The 17,986-nt window shown below is 34.1% G+C and overlaps 1 protein-coding gene across 10 annotated transcripts in view; it reads left to right on the forward strand.

Moving 5' to 3' along the window:
* Positions 1-17,986, forward strand: part of SOX5 (SRY-box transcription factor 5) — a 1,015,676-nt gene that overhangs the window by 608,463 nt on the left and 389,227 nt on the right. For 6 of the 10 annotated variants that reach the window (XM_082635810.1, XM_082635819.1, XM_082635812.1 and 3 more), the window contains exon 1: positions 2,507-2,585. The exons of 3 other annotated variants lie outside the window; for them this stretch is intronic. In XM_082635810.1, the coding sequence (XP_082491936.1) occupies positions 2,548-2,585 (38 nt within the window). In that variant the 5' untranslated portion in view covers positions 2,507-2,547. Of the gene's footprint in view, positions 1-2,506; positions 2,586-7,540; positions 8,002-17,986 lie in introns of those variants that run through there. One more of the 10 variants, XM_082635816.1, reaches the window with a different exon arrangement.

The raw sequence follows: 17,986 nt of genomic DNA on the forward strand, positions 1-17,986 counted from the left end.
GTAACTTACCCTTCCTCCTCCTTCATTTTTCTTTATTGATACAAGATGAAACAAGACTCCCTAATTAGGAAATTCTTTAAAAACTATTTTTTAAAGTGTATGTAGCCAGGCAGCTACCATTCCCTAAATCCCATAACCACCATTAACAATGGAAAAAATTATTTTTGTATACTTTATCAATTAGAGTGTATTAGACCGTAGCCCCCTTAAGTGCTGAAATAATAGATATTTAAAATAATGCAACAATTTTCTCACTTTCTATGTAGGAAAGGGTTGTTGCTATAATAAAAAATAATTTGAGGCTAATGACAAGAAAGAATAGTGAGTAATATCCTTTCCCCTTCCCCAACTGCTGCAAATGAAAATCATGTCAGCATCAAGTCATTTTTGCCACATCCCTTGTTAACAGCTTTTTTCAGGGTGGGTCATAATTCCGTGTTCTGTTAGTGTCTTAACTCCATAGTGACATGCTTAAATCTTATTCCACATTGATTTTGTAGTGTATATACATGTATTTTTAGGATACCCCGTGAATGATGGATCTCATTATTAAGTTATTATCAACTTTGGCAAAAATGTTATAAGCTTTGAATGAAGAATAAATTTATTAATATGATAAGGGTAATAATTGATTTTGCTGTTTGGAATTTGTGTGTAGTGTCTCATTGTGTATGTCTAAAAAAGTAAACTTACTGTCTGCCTGTCGCCAGAAGAAAAAAGTGGGACCTAATCAAACTGCTGTGGGGTCAACCCTTGTGGTTTTAAAGGCCCTTAATGTTGTCCAGCTGCAAAATAAAAGGAATTGGGAGGGGAAGTTGGAAGGAGCAGAGGGGGCTGGGGGGGAACGTGTGGAAAAGAACAGGGAGTCTGGCTTTTATTTTTTTTTTTTTAAGTGAGTTCAGTGCCAGCCTGGACATTGGCTGTGCAGACTATTGAGCCATTGTCTGCTCCATTTCCAGAATAGCCCCCAGTTAATCACTTCGGCTTTGAAGGGAATTTCCTCGTGGAATTCTCCACAGAAAATCTAATCAACTGACCTGCCCTCTCAACAATGGAAGGCTTTTTTTCTCCCTTTCCCTTATTGGGGCGGGCTCTGTAATGTAGCCTTTTGTGCAGAATGAACCCTCCCAGTAGGAGTGGAGAGCGTGTGTGAGCGACTGAGTGTGTGAGTGTGAGTGTGTGTGTGTGTGTGTGTATGTGTGTGAAGAATGCACACTATCTCGTGTTGGTGAGTGTGTGCTTACTCCCTGACCAGATGCTGCGGTGCACGGGGCAGCCACCATCTCTGCATGCGTGTCTGTGTAAGTGTCTCTCTCTGTGTTTGTGTATGTGCCCCTGTCATTTCATGTCAAAGGTACATTACCTGATTACCTTCCTCGCCTGCCAGATTTTTATCTAGATAATTGGAACTGCTATGGAGGCTGTGCCTTGCCAGCCAGCTTAGGAGCCGTAAAGCCCTAGTTTGTCCACCTTGTTATCTGTGGCTGCCTGGGCAGAGGAAATTAAAGAGATCCCCAGCCAGGGGAGCGCTTCCCGCCCTGACCTCCCCAGCAATCCCAAGCAGGACAGTTTGTTAGGACCATCTTTTTGTCTTCATTTGTTGGTTTGGTTTGGGGTTTTGTTCCCTGGAGTGTGCGTTATTTTGGTATGTGGATACCTATTCCCCTCCGCATCGCACATCGTGTTTTATGGAGTTTGGAGCTGAGGAAACTTTGGTTGGGTTGCCAGGACGTTCTCACCACTTTGTGGGAAGCGCGAGCTAGCAGTGAGACCGGCAGAGTGAGTGACAAGTTGTTTACAGGTTTCCTTGAAGGGGCCTCTGCTATATTTCAATCTGTCAAAGTTGCTTTTCTTCCCTCAGAACAATGCCTGATTGTTGTGTGCGAGAGTGTGTGTGTGTGTGTGTGTTTCCGTGTGCGCACGGAGAGAGCCTAGAAAAGGGTGAGAAGGCGTACCAATTCTTTGTGTAAAATTGCTATTACTAACATTTAATCTTTTTGCTTAATGAGTTAATAAATGCAGTTTAATCGGGGTTCTGTTAGTTTACCGATTTCTCTTTTAATCAGTAGCAAATGCATTTTCAAAAATCATATTGTGTGTGTGTGTGTGTGTGTGTGCATGCGTGTGCGTGTGTGACTTTTATTATTTAGAGGAGAGAGTATGGGAGACGCGTTAAATGAGTTGACTTCTCACATTCGGTGATGTCTGGAAGGGAGAATTAAAAGGAAAGGACAGGCACCCTGAGGTTGTCTAGTGCCTTGCAGCCCGAGAGCGTGTGGCTGGAGGAAGGGGGAGCAGCCCGACCCGCTGCTGGAAGTGCGCTACCCCTTTAAGAGACTGGTCAAGGAGTCCTAGGAGAGGGAGGGGGGGTGAGAGAGAGAGAGAGAGAGAGAGATTGAGAGATTGAGAGAGAGAGAGAGAGAGAGAGAGAGAGAGAGAGAGAGGGAGAAAATCAATTGGTTTAGAAGGTTTGGACTCACTTGACAGGTTCAGTTGGAGACGATCATAGGTGGCTGCTGTGACAAAGGGAAATTGTGCTTTTCCAGCATGCTTACTGACCCTGATTTACCTCAGGAGTTTGAAAGGTGAGTACAGTTTTTCCCCCCTGATATATTGAAGTGCAACTATCCCATTTTACAGTAGTCTCTGAATCCATTGGAAGATGCTCCCTTAAAACGTGTTTTAAGGGAGAAGCGTTTAGCTAGTGCTTCTGCAATCTTGTTAGCTGATTTTTGTTGATTGCCCAGACCAAATGGAACTGATTTGCAAAGTCTCCGGGCTTTCTGCTAATATTTTTAGGTTACGTCCTATAACAGGAAATTATATGAACATTAAGCATCTCTCTCTCTCCCACTCGCTGCTTTTCTCTTTCTCATTCACTCTCTTACTTTCTTCCTTCATTGATATTTTTCTCCCCTTCTACACCTTTTTAAATGCTTTTGTGTGCAGAGTGTTACCATTTTCAACATCTCTGTCTCGTGATATCTGGGGTGACAGAAGGTTTTAGTGGTGGTTAAAACGGAGGCTATAAGTTCCTATTTGATTCTTCTGTAAAACTTTGGAAGCTGCTCAGTAAAGCACATGACCTTTTGTTGATATAAGAGAGCAGATTTTTTTTTTAAGAAAATTTAACATCACAGGAATCTATTAGTACATTACTCTTGAAATGTCAAAAAAATGGGGATGATCCCTTTCTAAGTTTTTAGTGGCCACTTTTTGCACTGTCTTAAGCTGAATTTTGATTTATTCTGTTTTCCCTTTTGCTATAATGGAAATAAGTTTATTTGTAGTCAAGTATTTCCTATTAGAGAAATATGTGTAATATCCTTCCATTGGATGTTTTTGCAAGTAAAGCAGGGCTCTGAAAGAATTTTAGCCCTCTTCGTGTTCCTATAAGTACACACTGCAGTTTTTAAATTTGAGTTCTTATCCTAGCATAAGTTCATTTTTTGGAACTATAAATAGAATTTTGTTTGCCATTAAAAAGAATTCAAACTTTGTATTCTGTATGGTGAATTAGAAAAAAAAGCTAAAAAAAGCCAGGATGCATGATACCCAGGCTTTTTTTTTTTTTCATTTTCATGAAAGCTACCTTCTGTATAAACATTTGTTGTATCTGACTATGCAATGCAAGCTAGGTGCTAGACCAGCTGGTTAAAAATATGCTAAGTCAAGCTGTTCATCGCTCAAAAGACTGAATTTGATATGAAAAGACGAAAAAAGAAAGGACAAAGATTAAAACATTCTAGAAGTGAAGCAATGGAAGAGAAGAGGGGTATTGAGAATAAAATAATGCTTGAATGTGGTCAGCTATTAGAGAAACCAATATCAGATCAGGAGAGAAAGTAAAATAGCCAGCATATATACTTTAATACTGTCTTCTTTCTTTCATTTCCTCCTCCTCTTTTTTTAAAAAAAAAAAACTTAAGGTGCATCTTCACCACATAATTCCAGTGAATGGTTGAGCTTTCTTAACAGTTTTGAATTATTTTTTTCAAAGTTCTATATATTAACTCTTTAAAATAGTTAGTTTTTTGTTTTTGTTTTTGTTTTTTGTTTTTTTGGTAAACATAGCCTGTTTCATATGTAGGTATTGAAGTTATTTATACTGGAACATACTACTGCTTAATACCATAGTGAGTTTTCTAGTATGTGCAGAGCGACACTTAAATGATAGTATTCTTCAACTCTATACTTTTCGAAAATAAAACTCTGAGTGTGATTTGTAAGCCTGTTAAATGACTGTTCTTATAAAAAGTTAGTTACATATTAACAGGCTGTAGCCTATTCCTTTATATAGGCAAGCTTTCCTGCTGTGAACTTGATTTGTATTTTTTCAATTATCTCTTTTTAAACTAAACTTTTCCCTTTCTATTCTGATGCTCAAATCTCTTAACACTTTTTTTTTCCTCCTGGTGAGAATTTCAGTTTTTTGTCACTCAGAGGCATGCTTTTCTAATTGCCTAATTAAATAACCAAGTGATAAGCAATAGAGTTGTCAGTATAGATAGCATCTTTGGAAATATTAGTAGCTAAAATAATTTTGAAAAATGTCCTACAATATAAAATTTCCTAATAATTTCCCCTGTGGTTGTAATTGGTAATACATACAAAAATCTCAGTAAATCATTACTATTTGTTTACACTGAATTTGTATGGCTGAGTGTATCTATAGTCACCCACATAGAGTATATATCATGCAGACTCAATATTGAATATTTATATTCTCCAAAGGAGGTATATATGCTGTAATTACACTCTCATACATAGTCAGCTTTTTTTGCCTTTTCAACTATCTGCAACTTTCATTTAATATGTAGGTCATTTCTATCGAGTGTTAAGTTTTTATTCTGTTTGCTCACCTGATGTAGAAGAGTTGTTCACTCAAACTTAGTCATAAATCTGAAAAGAAGACTTCTAAATTTCTATATGAAATAGAGAACATTGCTCTGGAGGACATTAATAAGTTGCTTGGGGCTTATGTATTTTGGAAGTTGTATGTGTTTTTTTTCTAGTTTCATCAGTAGTCTTGTCTATCTTCTATTATCTTTTCCAACCTGTAGACTATTTGAAACTTTAAGGAATATTCAAAACTTAAATGTCTGGATCAAAATTGGGGTATAGATTTGTTAAGTCTGTATTATCAGCCCTAGAAATGAACATGATCAATACTGTCAGACTAATAAACAGTTGCTAAATAATTCAGAAGTAGTAACAATTTCACTATCTGCTAAAACATATGCAGGAGGTAAAGCAAATTGAACAATGATTCTAAAAAGTAAAGAAGTTGAAATATTTTATTTTTACTGTCAAGAATCCCTAACATAACTGATTATGATTAATGAAAAACAATTCTCAGGTGGGAGGTGAATAGGCAAAGTATGCTCTAAGGAATTATTTGTAAGCAAAATCTTTTAGCTCATACTATTTAGAGGAAACTAAATAACTGGCAACATAGTCTAAATGTTAGTAATAGTGTCTAGAATGAATGCTTGAACTCTCCGAAAAAATTTTAAATGAAGACAGTGAATTTATATATTTACCTGAAAATAAATAATAAAAATTGTAACTAAGGGTTTTTCCTTTCAGAATACCATTTATTTTTTCATGTTCTTAGAATGAAAATATTTAAAATATTTGTCTTAAATATCAATATCAGTTTGTTTCTGATGAATGAAAAAAGCATTTTTTGTTACTATCAATAATATTGTATTCTATTTTTCCTTATGTTTATATTTATCCTATTTGACTGTAATGTAATTGTTTTATGACCAAGCTACTTGTTACACTTTCTGATTGTTTTATGTTAAGAGACTTAATTAAAAAGCAAGTATAAGATGATTGCTTAAGAAGACAGTCTATTAATGTCTAGAAAGAAAAAAAAAATGTTGGGCTTGAAGGTAGTGGGATGAAGCAAATTAAGCTTATAATAGCACCTATTTGATGGCTTCTCTCAAAACGGGTGCAGACAACACACTGCCAGTTTTCTACATGTTGAAGGGAACACTGCAAGAGTAAAACCTTCTGCAACAAAAATTTAACTTACTATTTTTACTTTATATTCCCATCTAATTTATTTATGGCCATATAGACTAAAGGAATAATTTTTCACATTAAGAGACTTTTAAGTGTTTTTCTGAAGAAAGAAATATACATCAGGTACTGCTAAAAATTAATTTTTTAAATTACCATGAAAAATCACAGTTAATGGGCTGCAAGAATATTTCTGACATTAGCAGTACTTTAATTACCTAAAGTTTGTCCATAGTAATAATATATTTATCACCTGGACAGATTCATTCAGCTTGGTTAAAAACTTTTTTTTAAACCATTGTGCTCCTGAGTGATAAATACATTCAAGTTAGCAGGTAACCCCTAGGTGTGAATCAAAGGAAAGTTGTCTGCTCACATTGTCACCTAATGGCACCTGTAAACCTGTAAGTTTGATATTATGTTTTCAGGATGTTCTGATATCTGCCTTTGTTCATTTTATTTATTTATTTTTTATTTTCTATTACCTTGTAGAGGAAAAGGTGCCTACAACTGATCATAGATTTTGATTACCATCCCAATAATTTGCAAGCTAACTGAGCTAAGATATTAGTTTACAAGGCAGCTTGCATGAAGCAGTGGACAAACCATACTTCTATCACACTCAAACTGGAGGACTGTCCTGAAGACTTAGCAGGCGATGCGATCTGACTGATTACCAAGAACAATTAAGGGTTAAATGTCAGGTAGTTCAGTGTTTAGCAGGTTGATAGATATAGAAATGTGTGGATGTTATGATTACTTCACACGTTGATATGGTCTTATGTTTCTCAAGTATAATCAGCATACAATAATGTATTTATCTGTGCTTAGGGAGCTTTTAACTAAAGTCTGTATATGCACCATACCTGAGAGGCAAATAATAAGGCCTGTTCTAATACTTGAGCACATTACTCCTCCATAGAGCTGGAAGCTATTTCAAAGGTATTACATTCATAATGCATTTAAAAAGCCAAATTACATTCATGGTTAAAGTCTGATTTTTTATTGTCTGTTCTTTCCACAATCAATTCTCCAGCCACCTAATGAGTATGTGTATAATGCAGATGTGTATTATGCATGTTGAATACCTCCCTTGCTATAGACGAGTTAAATAAATATAACTAATAGATTTTGGTTTTCTTCCATAGTTTGTTACTCATTTATAATTTCAATGAGTTTAACAACATGGGTAATAAAATAATCTTGATGTTTCTCTTGTTCTAACTTATATATAGTTTAATATGTCAGGTTTCTGACTCAGATGATGGCACTCAGATAGAAATATGTGCAAAGATTTAACCAAACCATGAAATATCTTCCTTTTAAAGGAAACATTTTGTTGGACAAGAAATGGACTGAAACATAGCAAATTCTTTCTTGCTTCATTCATTCCCTTTTTCTCTTTTCACTGATTGAGAGCATTGTCATTTACATTAAATATAAAATTTGAGGGTTATATAGATGAATATGATCGAGTGATGTTGCTGGAGAAGAAAAAATTTAAAGACATACTGTTTTGCTTCAGCGAACAGCATTTATTTGGACATTCTTTAAGAGAATGCCTCATATTTCTCTACTTTAATCAGGAACTAATAATGGTTCAGGAGGTGACCTTTTCATCCTTTCTGACTTCTGTGTTTTCTCCTGCAGTTTGGAAACTGCACTCTCTTCTCTTTAGCATTATCTATTCTTCTCTTCACTTACTAGTTGAGAGTTCATACATCTCTGGAGATACTGTGGCGTGTGGTTCTGCTTGTCCAATAGGGGGGTGTTGCATTTCTCCACATTCAGTATCCTTTTCCCTCGGAGCCTGAGTGTAAAACCTCAGCAGTACTCCCTGCCTTTGCCAGCCTGAGGAGTCAGAGACTCAAAGTTGTTCCCAGCTCTTGCGCCTTCATTGTAGAGCTGCATTCTGCTCAGTGGGCTGCCGAGAAGGACCAGACCGAAACAAGATTTAGAAGAATTCTGGTGAGAACTGTTTATAGGGATATGGTATTTTAAAAGAATGTAGTAAACAAACAGAATTGTGGCATAAACAAAGATAATTAGCATAAACAATGTCGTTTTAGGACAGGTGGTTTTAAAAAACAAACAACAAAAAACCCAAATATGAACCCAACTTGAATGCTGCCAGTTTGGAACCACTGAACCTTAATCTGTACTTCATGAGAATTACCCAGGTTTGTTGATAAACTTATTAACATGCTTTTTCTGTTTCTTTTGTATCATTTTCCGGTCATTATGCCCTTTTGTCACCCAGCTTGAAAGTAATCTATTACAAGGTAGTGTAAGGACTTTTTACCCATAAAACATGACAGAAGGAAAATTAAAAACAAAAGCTTGTGGTTGTTCATAGACATCTGAAATCAGTATCGAAGCTTAAATCAATTCAAAACTGAACTCAGCTCACTGTATTTTAAATCTCTCTTTTTATCTAAGTGACATTTCAGTCACTTGGCTGTTTAGTATTAATACATTTACTTTTGTCTTGCCTCAGAATTCAGAGATTTCTTGCTATGGCTGAATCATCACTTGTGTTATACGTTTATTTCTGAGGGTTGCTTATGTCTGCTTCCTATTTTCTGTATAACTTAGTGAAGGTGGTACAGCAGTATATAAATGTAGCTGGTGATCATGCAATAAGAGGATGCTAACTATTGTGAACCACGTTATCTAAACCTACTATGCTGTCGTGATGAATTTTTATCTGGAGACATTTAGGTTTATTACTAAATGACATTTTTTCTTAATGCCTTCTACTGAAATATTTTGGCTTAGATGAAATGTGGAGTATGGTGAACAGAAAGCTGTTTATTTTTCTTGCATTAAGGACCAAAGTTCTTTATGGAAATTTAAAAGACTATTTTCTATTTGTCTTCTCATGGAGAATGGGGACCAGGAATTCAAAGTAGGTAGTTCTAGTATTCTGTAGCCCTTCTCTTAGCTGAAATGAAAGCATTTGTGAATGAGTTTTGGTTTCTTGGAGTTATAAAGATGTGTGTAAACTAGTAAACCATGTCTCATTCATGTGCTATGGAGATTTCTCGTACTTCAGGGACAAAAATAATTTGGCTACTAACGAATTAGGGCTACCTGCCAGTGCCAACACATACTGTAGGTAAGAGGAACACTATAAAGAAAAGCTGCTGGCAGCAAATCCCTTGAAACTTTCATATGTAACAGTGTTTCTATTTCTGCTCTTCACATCTTTGAAAGAATGTGTTTTTTCGAAGAGAAAATGTTAAAAAAAACGGAAGATAGGATGTTTCTTAAAAATGTATTAGTAGCTTCATTTTTAATATTTCTCATTGTAGAGATGCATAGGATTTTATTATGTTCTAGGCACACGTGCCTCCCCTCTCCATCCCAGTCATTTCTGTGACATTTAAACCTAAGTATCAGATAGATGCATTGAGAACAGATGTAATATGAAGAGATGAAATTTGCCGTATAGGGCCAAAAAAAGGCATCCTTAAAACCTTATAAGCTTTTTATATTGGCACTTTAAGAGAGTTAGACCAGTTGGGACGCTGAGCAGCAATTCCATAAGGGATGTGTCCTCTCCTTTAGGGCTTCAGGAACATCACTGAGAAAGAAAGGAAAGAGTTAACCTGCTTTGCTTGTTGGTAAATTTTTTAATCTAGTAGTAAAATAAGACACAGGCCCAAATCCTGTTTTCTTGGTATATTTTTAATCAAAATTTATTTTAAAGGTGGTAAATTATTTACTTTAGTACTGATTTTGGTTTTGTTTTCTGTTTTTATGTGAATTAGGATGATGGTACCAAGGGGGTAGGTTGTTTGAGAGTTGGTTGTGAAACTTGCAAATTTGATCTGTTGATTTGTCATTTTAAACAATTTTTATCTAATAAAAGAGCATCCTAATGAAAAAGAAACACAGTGAAAATGAAAAATATGTCTTCACATAAGAGAACACAAAATTAAAAAGTAAGGTTTTATTTATGCTATTAATTTTTCATTCACAGTTAATATAGGTTGCTTGATGAAGGTCTAAAACATTTTTATTCTAATTCTGGAGTCAAGGTATTACTTGTTTGCTTACAATTCTTCCTTTGGGTTATTTACCCTGAGCCAGTTTGTTGGGCAATAATTTACAAAGTCCAAAGACTTTTTTAAAACTTGTTTCTCGATGTCCTTTTGTTTCAACCCCCATTGAAAAAATTTGCTGTCCAGTTTCGTAATATGTTTGAGAAGCGTTTGCAGGAAGATGTCATAAAATTAATGCCAATATTTCTTCTTTGTTATCAGCACTACAAGGGACGTATGTTGAAGATTTGTTAGGATAATGTGTAGTGAAAGGAGTGAACTGGTAATCAAACTTCAATTTCCGATTCATTCACTAATTCACTAACTTTGACCTTGAATGAGTGATAACTGAATATACAATATCAGATTCAGATTGTCATCTCCCCCATAGTATTATCAGGATGTGAAGAAAACTTCTATGTAATATGCAAAGTCCCATTAATCAAACAGAACACCTTGGAATGGAAAAACAAAGATAACAACGAATGCCATTTCTGAGACAAGAACTTCTGTTTCTCTCCAGTCCTAAACATAATTAGAATTTGGGAAACACAGGAAAATGTATTGTTTTTAGAGCCCTAAGGATTGTGGGATGTAAATGTGGTAGTGTAATCGTTTCTAAAAATTTTTGCATTACTGGAAGAATAAAACGGATCTAATTTGACCTATAAACAGTTTAGGAATATTTAATGCTTTAAAAGCATTCTTCTAGAGAAAGAAAAGCATCCAGAAGCTCCTGATAATCAATTTAAGGAACAAAGTAAAGGAGCAGACTACATAGACTTTCAAAAGTAAATTAAAAGATAATTGGGTGTCACTAAGAGTTATGTGTAGAATTTATTTTGGGGAATGTAATAGTTATACACATATACACATACAAAAGTTTGGAATTTAGGAGAAACTTTTTCGCTTATAGGGTAATGAAATTTTGAATAAGTTGATTTTGAATAAATCATACCAAATCCTGATGAAGCTGCAGTTTTGGGGAGAAAATCTTGAAAGGAAGAAATATTTCATAGAAATACAAACAAAGTCCATTCCCACTTTCTCATTTGCAGCAAAGAATCTTATGACATGAGCTATAGGGACGTGTAATAATATTCAGCTTTAAAAATCTGAAGGTGGTATTGTAGTTCATATTTAATGGAAAATTTGCATTCAAGAAGGCTAAATCAAGATACGCTTGAGTAACATTTGGGGATATCTGAGATTTTGGGTTGAGATTAGAAATTTAAGTGTTAGAATATTAAGGCATACATATAAAATGGCAGTTTTTTGGTGGATTTTTAGTATTTCTCCTAAAGCATAGAATAACTTCCTCTTCTTTGGTAAAAATTTACATTTGTCAATATCTTCATTGATTTGTCTTTGGAAGTATAACCTAATAGAAAGTGTTACTAGCCGGGTATAGGATCTCAAGATCCAGTCCTTCCCTGCATACTGAGAGGAGATTTGGGGTCTTAGTGTATGCATCTGTAAAATTCGAAGGTGGGCTAGATAATCTCTAAAATCTCTCAAGTCTAAAATTTCATCACTTTGAAGTACATTTGAAAGATTCCTAGCTCCTCACTCTAGTGGTCAGGATTCTTGCATTTATGCATCTATTTGGAGACAGAATATATTATACAACCAGCCTTTAACATGTGGAATCACTTCTCAGTTTCCCTCTCAGTGGAGTGGTGTTGGGCAGGAACATGTAACCATAGTATATTTTAGGAGTTTTAAATCTAAGTACTATGTATAATTCTTACTCAGGATTAAGTGCTCAAATTGCTATGAACTATTTTGAATCTAAGTGTTTTGAAAGATAAGCTTCACATTCTATGTGTTTGAAACTCTCAGGTGCATCAGATCCCTATCCTCAACTATTACAAATATTGTGAAAAATACATTATATATGGATTGCTAAACAAGGCACTGTGGGGGAATATGAAAAGCAAGAGAGTGGCATTTTAGGTCAAAGAGCTGAAAGTCTATTTATAAAGATAAGATAGAATTTTTTAAGAAAAGACTAGACAGTAGAGCATTAGGACAACAGGGGGGGCTCTGGACATTGTATGTCTTTATATGAATAAATAAGACATTGGCCCGGAAAGTGGCAAGATCAACTAAGATTACAAACAGGTAGTCCAAAGAAAAATTTTAAGTGGTGTTCAACATAAATTAGGTAACTATTAGCATTAGCATCAGGCCAGCCAATCTAATATGCACTAATAGTTGGCAATCTCAAGAAAAATGTTAAACCCTATGAAGCATGAAGTAGAGGAACAACCAATGAAAGATGCATTAAAAAGCTATATAATCTGAGAGGTCAGGCTTCACATACTGCTAATATCTTACGTTCGGCAGATTGCATGCTTTATTTAAAACCCAGCGTTTGAAAAAAAAAAAAGTGTAGTTATACCATCAATAACATAATCTTTGTCTACATATCCAGTGACCTTCCGTATTATCTATACTTTGAAAATATGACTGTGGTACCAGACAGTCCCTGTACACATTAGCTGTAAGTTTTAAGTATAGATTCGTATATTTGAGATAACATAGGAACGGACTGTATGTTAAAATTAATTCTTTGCTTAATAATTATGATGTTGAATTTTTTATTCTATTCTTTTTCTACAGTATTTTTCAAAATTTATTGCAGATTTCTTTTTTTCTAAGTACACACAAATTGAGTTAGATGATAATATATTTCTCTTCTGAGCATAATCCTTGCTTTACATTTTATAACAATAAATATGAAACATTGCTAAAGAGAAGTATGTATCAAACTGTGCTACACAGAATACTATTTTTTTAATTAAAAAAATTTTATTTATTAATTTTTTGTTGGGGTAAAATTGCTTTACAATGTTGTGTTACTTTCTGCTGTACAATGAAGTGAATTAGCTCTATGTATACGTATATCCCCTCCCTCTTGAACCTCCCTCCCTCTTTTTAATTTAGGAATAAGGAATGGGTGTTATTCTCTTGTTCTCATGGTACAGGTATAAAGATTGTTTAAAAAAAAAAAAAAGTAGAAGAGAGCCTTATTGAACCAGAACTACATTTAGAGGGAGGAAAATGTGCAAATTTCCTACTGTTAAAAAAGAAAGAAAATCTGGAAGTCATCCCAGTTGGGCAACTTACTGCTAATATATTTTATAATCCAGAATTTAGTGATATACAAAGTTGGCATATGTTCCTACAGTTTCTAAATCAAGAATTAAAACTTTGTGATGTACAAGTCATTTAAATTTGGGGCGTTTCAGTCATGCATCTATAAAATGGGCTTTAAAATGAGTATCAAATTATTTATCCTCTGATGCTAATGAGGCATCTTAAAGTTAGTAAAATTTATAAAAATATTTGGATATCTCTGAATGCAAGCCACTGAATTCAAACTTTGAAAACTAGGTTTAATTTTTGACAAATATAAAATGGTCAGAACTTCAATGAAAATTATATATTTTTGTTTGATATTTGAAAATTATTTTGGCATATAAAAAAACCTGTAAGAAGCTTATTGACTTACTTTTTTAAAATTTGTAGTTAATACAACTATAATTGTTTTAAATGCACTTATGATTATTTATCCCAGGTAACTTGTACCTAAATAGCAGCAATATAGCTATAGTATCCTTTGACTGCTTACTGCTAATTATGAAATATCCTAAAAGCACATCTCTTCCCATTTTATATGTAGGAAATCTGATACACCAAAAGTTGTTTTTGCATGAATCCATATATCAAGTATTTAAGTAACGAATTTGCTGCTTTAACATATTCCTATGCTTTAACCTATGCAAATTAAAATTCATTTATTTGTGTATAATCATAAAAATGAATCATTGTATAGAACAAATTATTGGGCAAGAAAAAAGTGATTTTCTGTTAAAAAGTCACATACTGTTGATTTTTAAAGTAATATTTGTACAAATATTTTGAAAATTAGAAAATATTAAATAACTTGAAGAAACTTATCTATGCAAATCATAGATTTGCATAGTAAAAGTAGCATGACTCATTTTATATTAGCTACCTATTCCTTTAGACAGGAGGTGAAGCTTGGGGAAATTTAAAGATTTCTTTTTATGGGCAGCTGTATAACAAGCAAACAAAAACACCCCAGAAACAGAACCCCTATTTTTGATATAAAATTGTTTTCCACTGATAGTATCTGTTGGAAGCCAGAAGCCATCCAAAGTGCTGATACCAATTTAAGAAGATGATCTTTTGCCTTAATTATACATCTGGGAAATATTAGCTGAACATTTTGTGGAGAACAGTGAATACCTTATTTGCCAGTTGTCTAAAATGCTGCTAATGATCGACATAGTGCCAGTGTTTTGATGGCTCAAACCTAGGCTGAATATGAATACAAAGAACACAGTTGGGGGAAAAAAGCGCACATTTTATACGAAACAGATTTCAACCATCTGCTTGGCACTTAAGTTTGCGACTATAGGCGATATATGAAAGAGACCACTGTCCACGTTATGAATGGTATCACTTTTATTGGTACCTTAGAAAAACCATAGGATTTTGAAAGCGTATATAACCAATGATTTTCCTCAGCTAAATAATGAAAGCAAGGGCCTCAGCCAAAATTTTGTTCTCTCCATAATCTCTTCTATGTCAGTCGTCTTTTCCTAGCAAAATGGGTTTCGCTAAAGTAGGTCTTAGGATATTAAAATATACCAGACAGCACTATGCAAGTGGCCCTTCCGAGGAGTGCCCCAGATGGTTATGAGATAAAATACTGTTTGCTTTAGGAATAGGTTATATTCCTGAGTCTGTTGCCTAAGTACTGTGGCGCATGTCAAATCAGCATGGAAGTTAATGGTCCAGAAGCACTTCTGATTTTAATGCTTTCCCATTTGTTCTGAATTTATAGTATTAAATCAGACCTATACTGTTTCATCACTAGTTCAGTAAGGGAAAATCATGCTATAGGCAGTAAACTATAAGCAAAATCTGATTATTTGACCCATTTCATTTACTTTAAAGGTGTGGGAGAAATTCTCAATAAAAGAATATTGGCAAATATTATACACTAGAAGTTTGTAAATTTATAGAGTAGGTGGCAAGAGCTATTATAGTCTGGTACTTAGGACACTGTAAGCAAAAAATGAATTTTAGACTAAGTAATTTGACGTATTTTTCTTATCTGAAGTATATTTTATATTTTAAATATTAGGAAAATTGAGCTATTAGAACATGTTAGCTTATTGATTTGTCCACACTGTATGAATTACCATAGATATATTGAGACCTTTTTAGCTTTTGAGGAAGAAGTACATGATTTAGCGAAAAGTACAAAGAAATGTTCTCAGAATCCCCATATATCTGTGCTTTCCCATATGGTAGCCACTAGCCACATGCCACTATTGAGCACTTGATATGAGGCTGATCTGAATTGAGATTTGCTGTAAGTACAAGATACACACTGGATTTTTGAAGACTTAGTTTGAAAGAAAGGATGTAAAATACCTTACTGAGATTTCTTAAATACTGATTATGTATTGAAATGATAATATTTGGATATATTGGCTTCAATAAAATATGATTGAAGTTATTTTCACCTGTTTCTTTTTACTTTTATAGTGTGGCAACTTGAAAATTTCAAATTACCTATGTGGCTCATATTTGTGGCTCACATTATATTTCTATTAGATAGCGCTCTTTTATCCTTTTCTGTGAAGGGAGGGAAATTAAAACTTCTATCTGTTTCTAGATTCGAGTAGTTCACAGCTCAGTAGGGTGGCAATGTGTCACAAAGACTTAAGTTTTTATTAACTGTCTTCCTTCTTAGCTTTCTTCTACAAGAAGGTGAAATTTTATCACTTTTAGAAAAGCCCTCATAGTGACACTGACTTGCACAGATGCTTGTATCATTTACCCAATGAATATTGTCAGTTCCTCCCAACTTCTATGGAGTTACAGTGGAAAAGAAGATGTTTGCTTAGGGATTGTTTAGATTATTTTCGAGATTATATGTTTGAAAGGTACAATTGTATTTACTTTTATGAAGTACAGTGCATCTGTAGTTTCTTCACTGGGTTTAAAGAAGTTTGTGGTTGAGTAGGAAAACCTTCTCCTTTTGCATCCCAGCTGATACTACTCCCAGTTTCTAAACCTGACCCACAACATGTGATCCAAGCTCTTTCTCTATAGGTATAAAGATAGCAGTTACATTCAGTGTGTATCTATTATGCGCCAGACAGCCTCACAGAAATCTTAGCCTCACAGAAATCTTATCTCCATTTTATGAATGAAGAAGATGAAACAAAAAGAGTCGCCTAATTTCTCACAGATAATAAGTGGCAGAACTGGGGTACCAACCCAAACAGTCCAGCTCCAAAGACCTCACTCTGAACCATCAAATTGTACTAGTGATCTCGATAATAAAGTGCTTTCATAACTTTATAATTATTATTTATTTTAGTGTCAGAAATGTCTTCATTCATTCAACAAATGTATTTCATATACCTACTATGCCAGGAATAATTTTAGTTGCTGAATAACTCATAAAATTATAGACACTATAAATAAATAACATACAATGATTGTGGTATAAACTCCTAATTTCTCCTCTCTGAATGAATTCATTCATTCATGGCACAAAGTGATACGCTAGGTGGTGGATATCCAGACATCTGGGCAATTAAATAAAGGGTTTCTTGGTAAAGACAACCTGGAACTGTTTTTGATAGATACTAATTTTCAGTACACATTATAGATGGAATTCCTTATTGTGAGAAGTGTAACTATTTAAAATTTCTCTAATATCTCTTTCTCAGGTCCTTTACAGCATGCTATATATTGAAATAATTTCTTTATGGACAGTCAGTGCCTTCACTCAGAAAGTTTATCTGATTAGTTTTTGCTGTCTTAATTGGACAGGAAGCTTCTTTACCGTAATTTTTAAGTATGTCAGTGTTCACAGTTTATATGGTGATTTTATATGGAAAAGTTTGTGATGAATTGGGAAATAATGATATAATTAATATGATATTAATCCTTTGATCTAACTTATAGTAATGACATACTGATTTTATTGGGTAGCAGGCAGGAGTGTTGGTGATTTTGAGTAGAAGACTCAATCAGGTATGTGACAGGTAAAAAACCCTGCAGATTCCTGGGAACAACAAGGCATTTGGGAATAGAGATGAACCTTGTGGTTTTACTACGGAGATTTTTCAGTTTTATTGTTAAACTTATATACGTTAATATAGATTTGAGTTGTTCCATGGATCTCTGTTTTAAGTCTTGGATCTTTTAAGTGTTTTTTCCATATGTAGGTAGATATGGCTGTGGTTTCTGGTTCTTTCTTTGATTTCTTGTTACCTTACTAGCTGTAGTTACTGGTGGGTCTTGGAATTAGACTGCTAAAATTTATTCTACAGCTTCACCACTTATTAGCTCTGTGAGTTTTGCAAATTACATAAACTCCCCATGCCTTAATTTCTGTATCTGTGAAATGGGGATTATAATAATTCCCTCCATTTAGGTCATTTAGCTGCTTAAATAAGAAAACATATGTAATTTAGTATGCTCAAGAAGTGGACATTATTTCTTCAAACAAATTTGAATCATGTAGAAGGAATTCCAGAAATACTTCACATAATATGGCAAATGACATTGGACTGCAGACTAATACACAAATATTAAGTACTTAGTAAATAATGTTGAAGCCAGTGGTTTGTACACGATTTATTAGAACTTCAAGTACATCCTAAAAGGATTAAAATATAAAAAATAAAATATTCATGTCATAGAATCACTTATATTTTACATACTATACAAATATATTAAATATATTTTATATAGAATGTATTATAATATATACATGTTTTATGCAGTTATATATTATGCATATACTACGCACACCATCTATATGGTTATGGAAGTATGTGTATAGA

This window comes from Mesoplodon mirus (genome assembly GCF_964341445.2).
Source record: "Mesoplodon mirus genome assembly, chromosome: 11".
Classification (NCBI taxonomy): Eukaryota; Metazoa; Chordata; class Mammalia; order Artiodactyla; family Ziphiidae; genus Mesoplodon; species Mesoplodon mirus.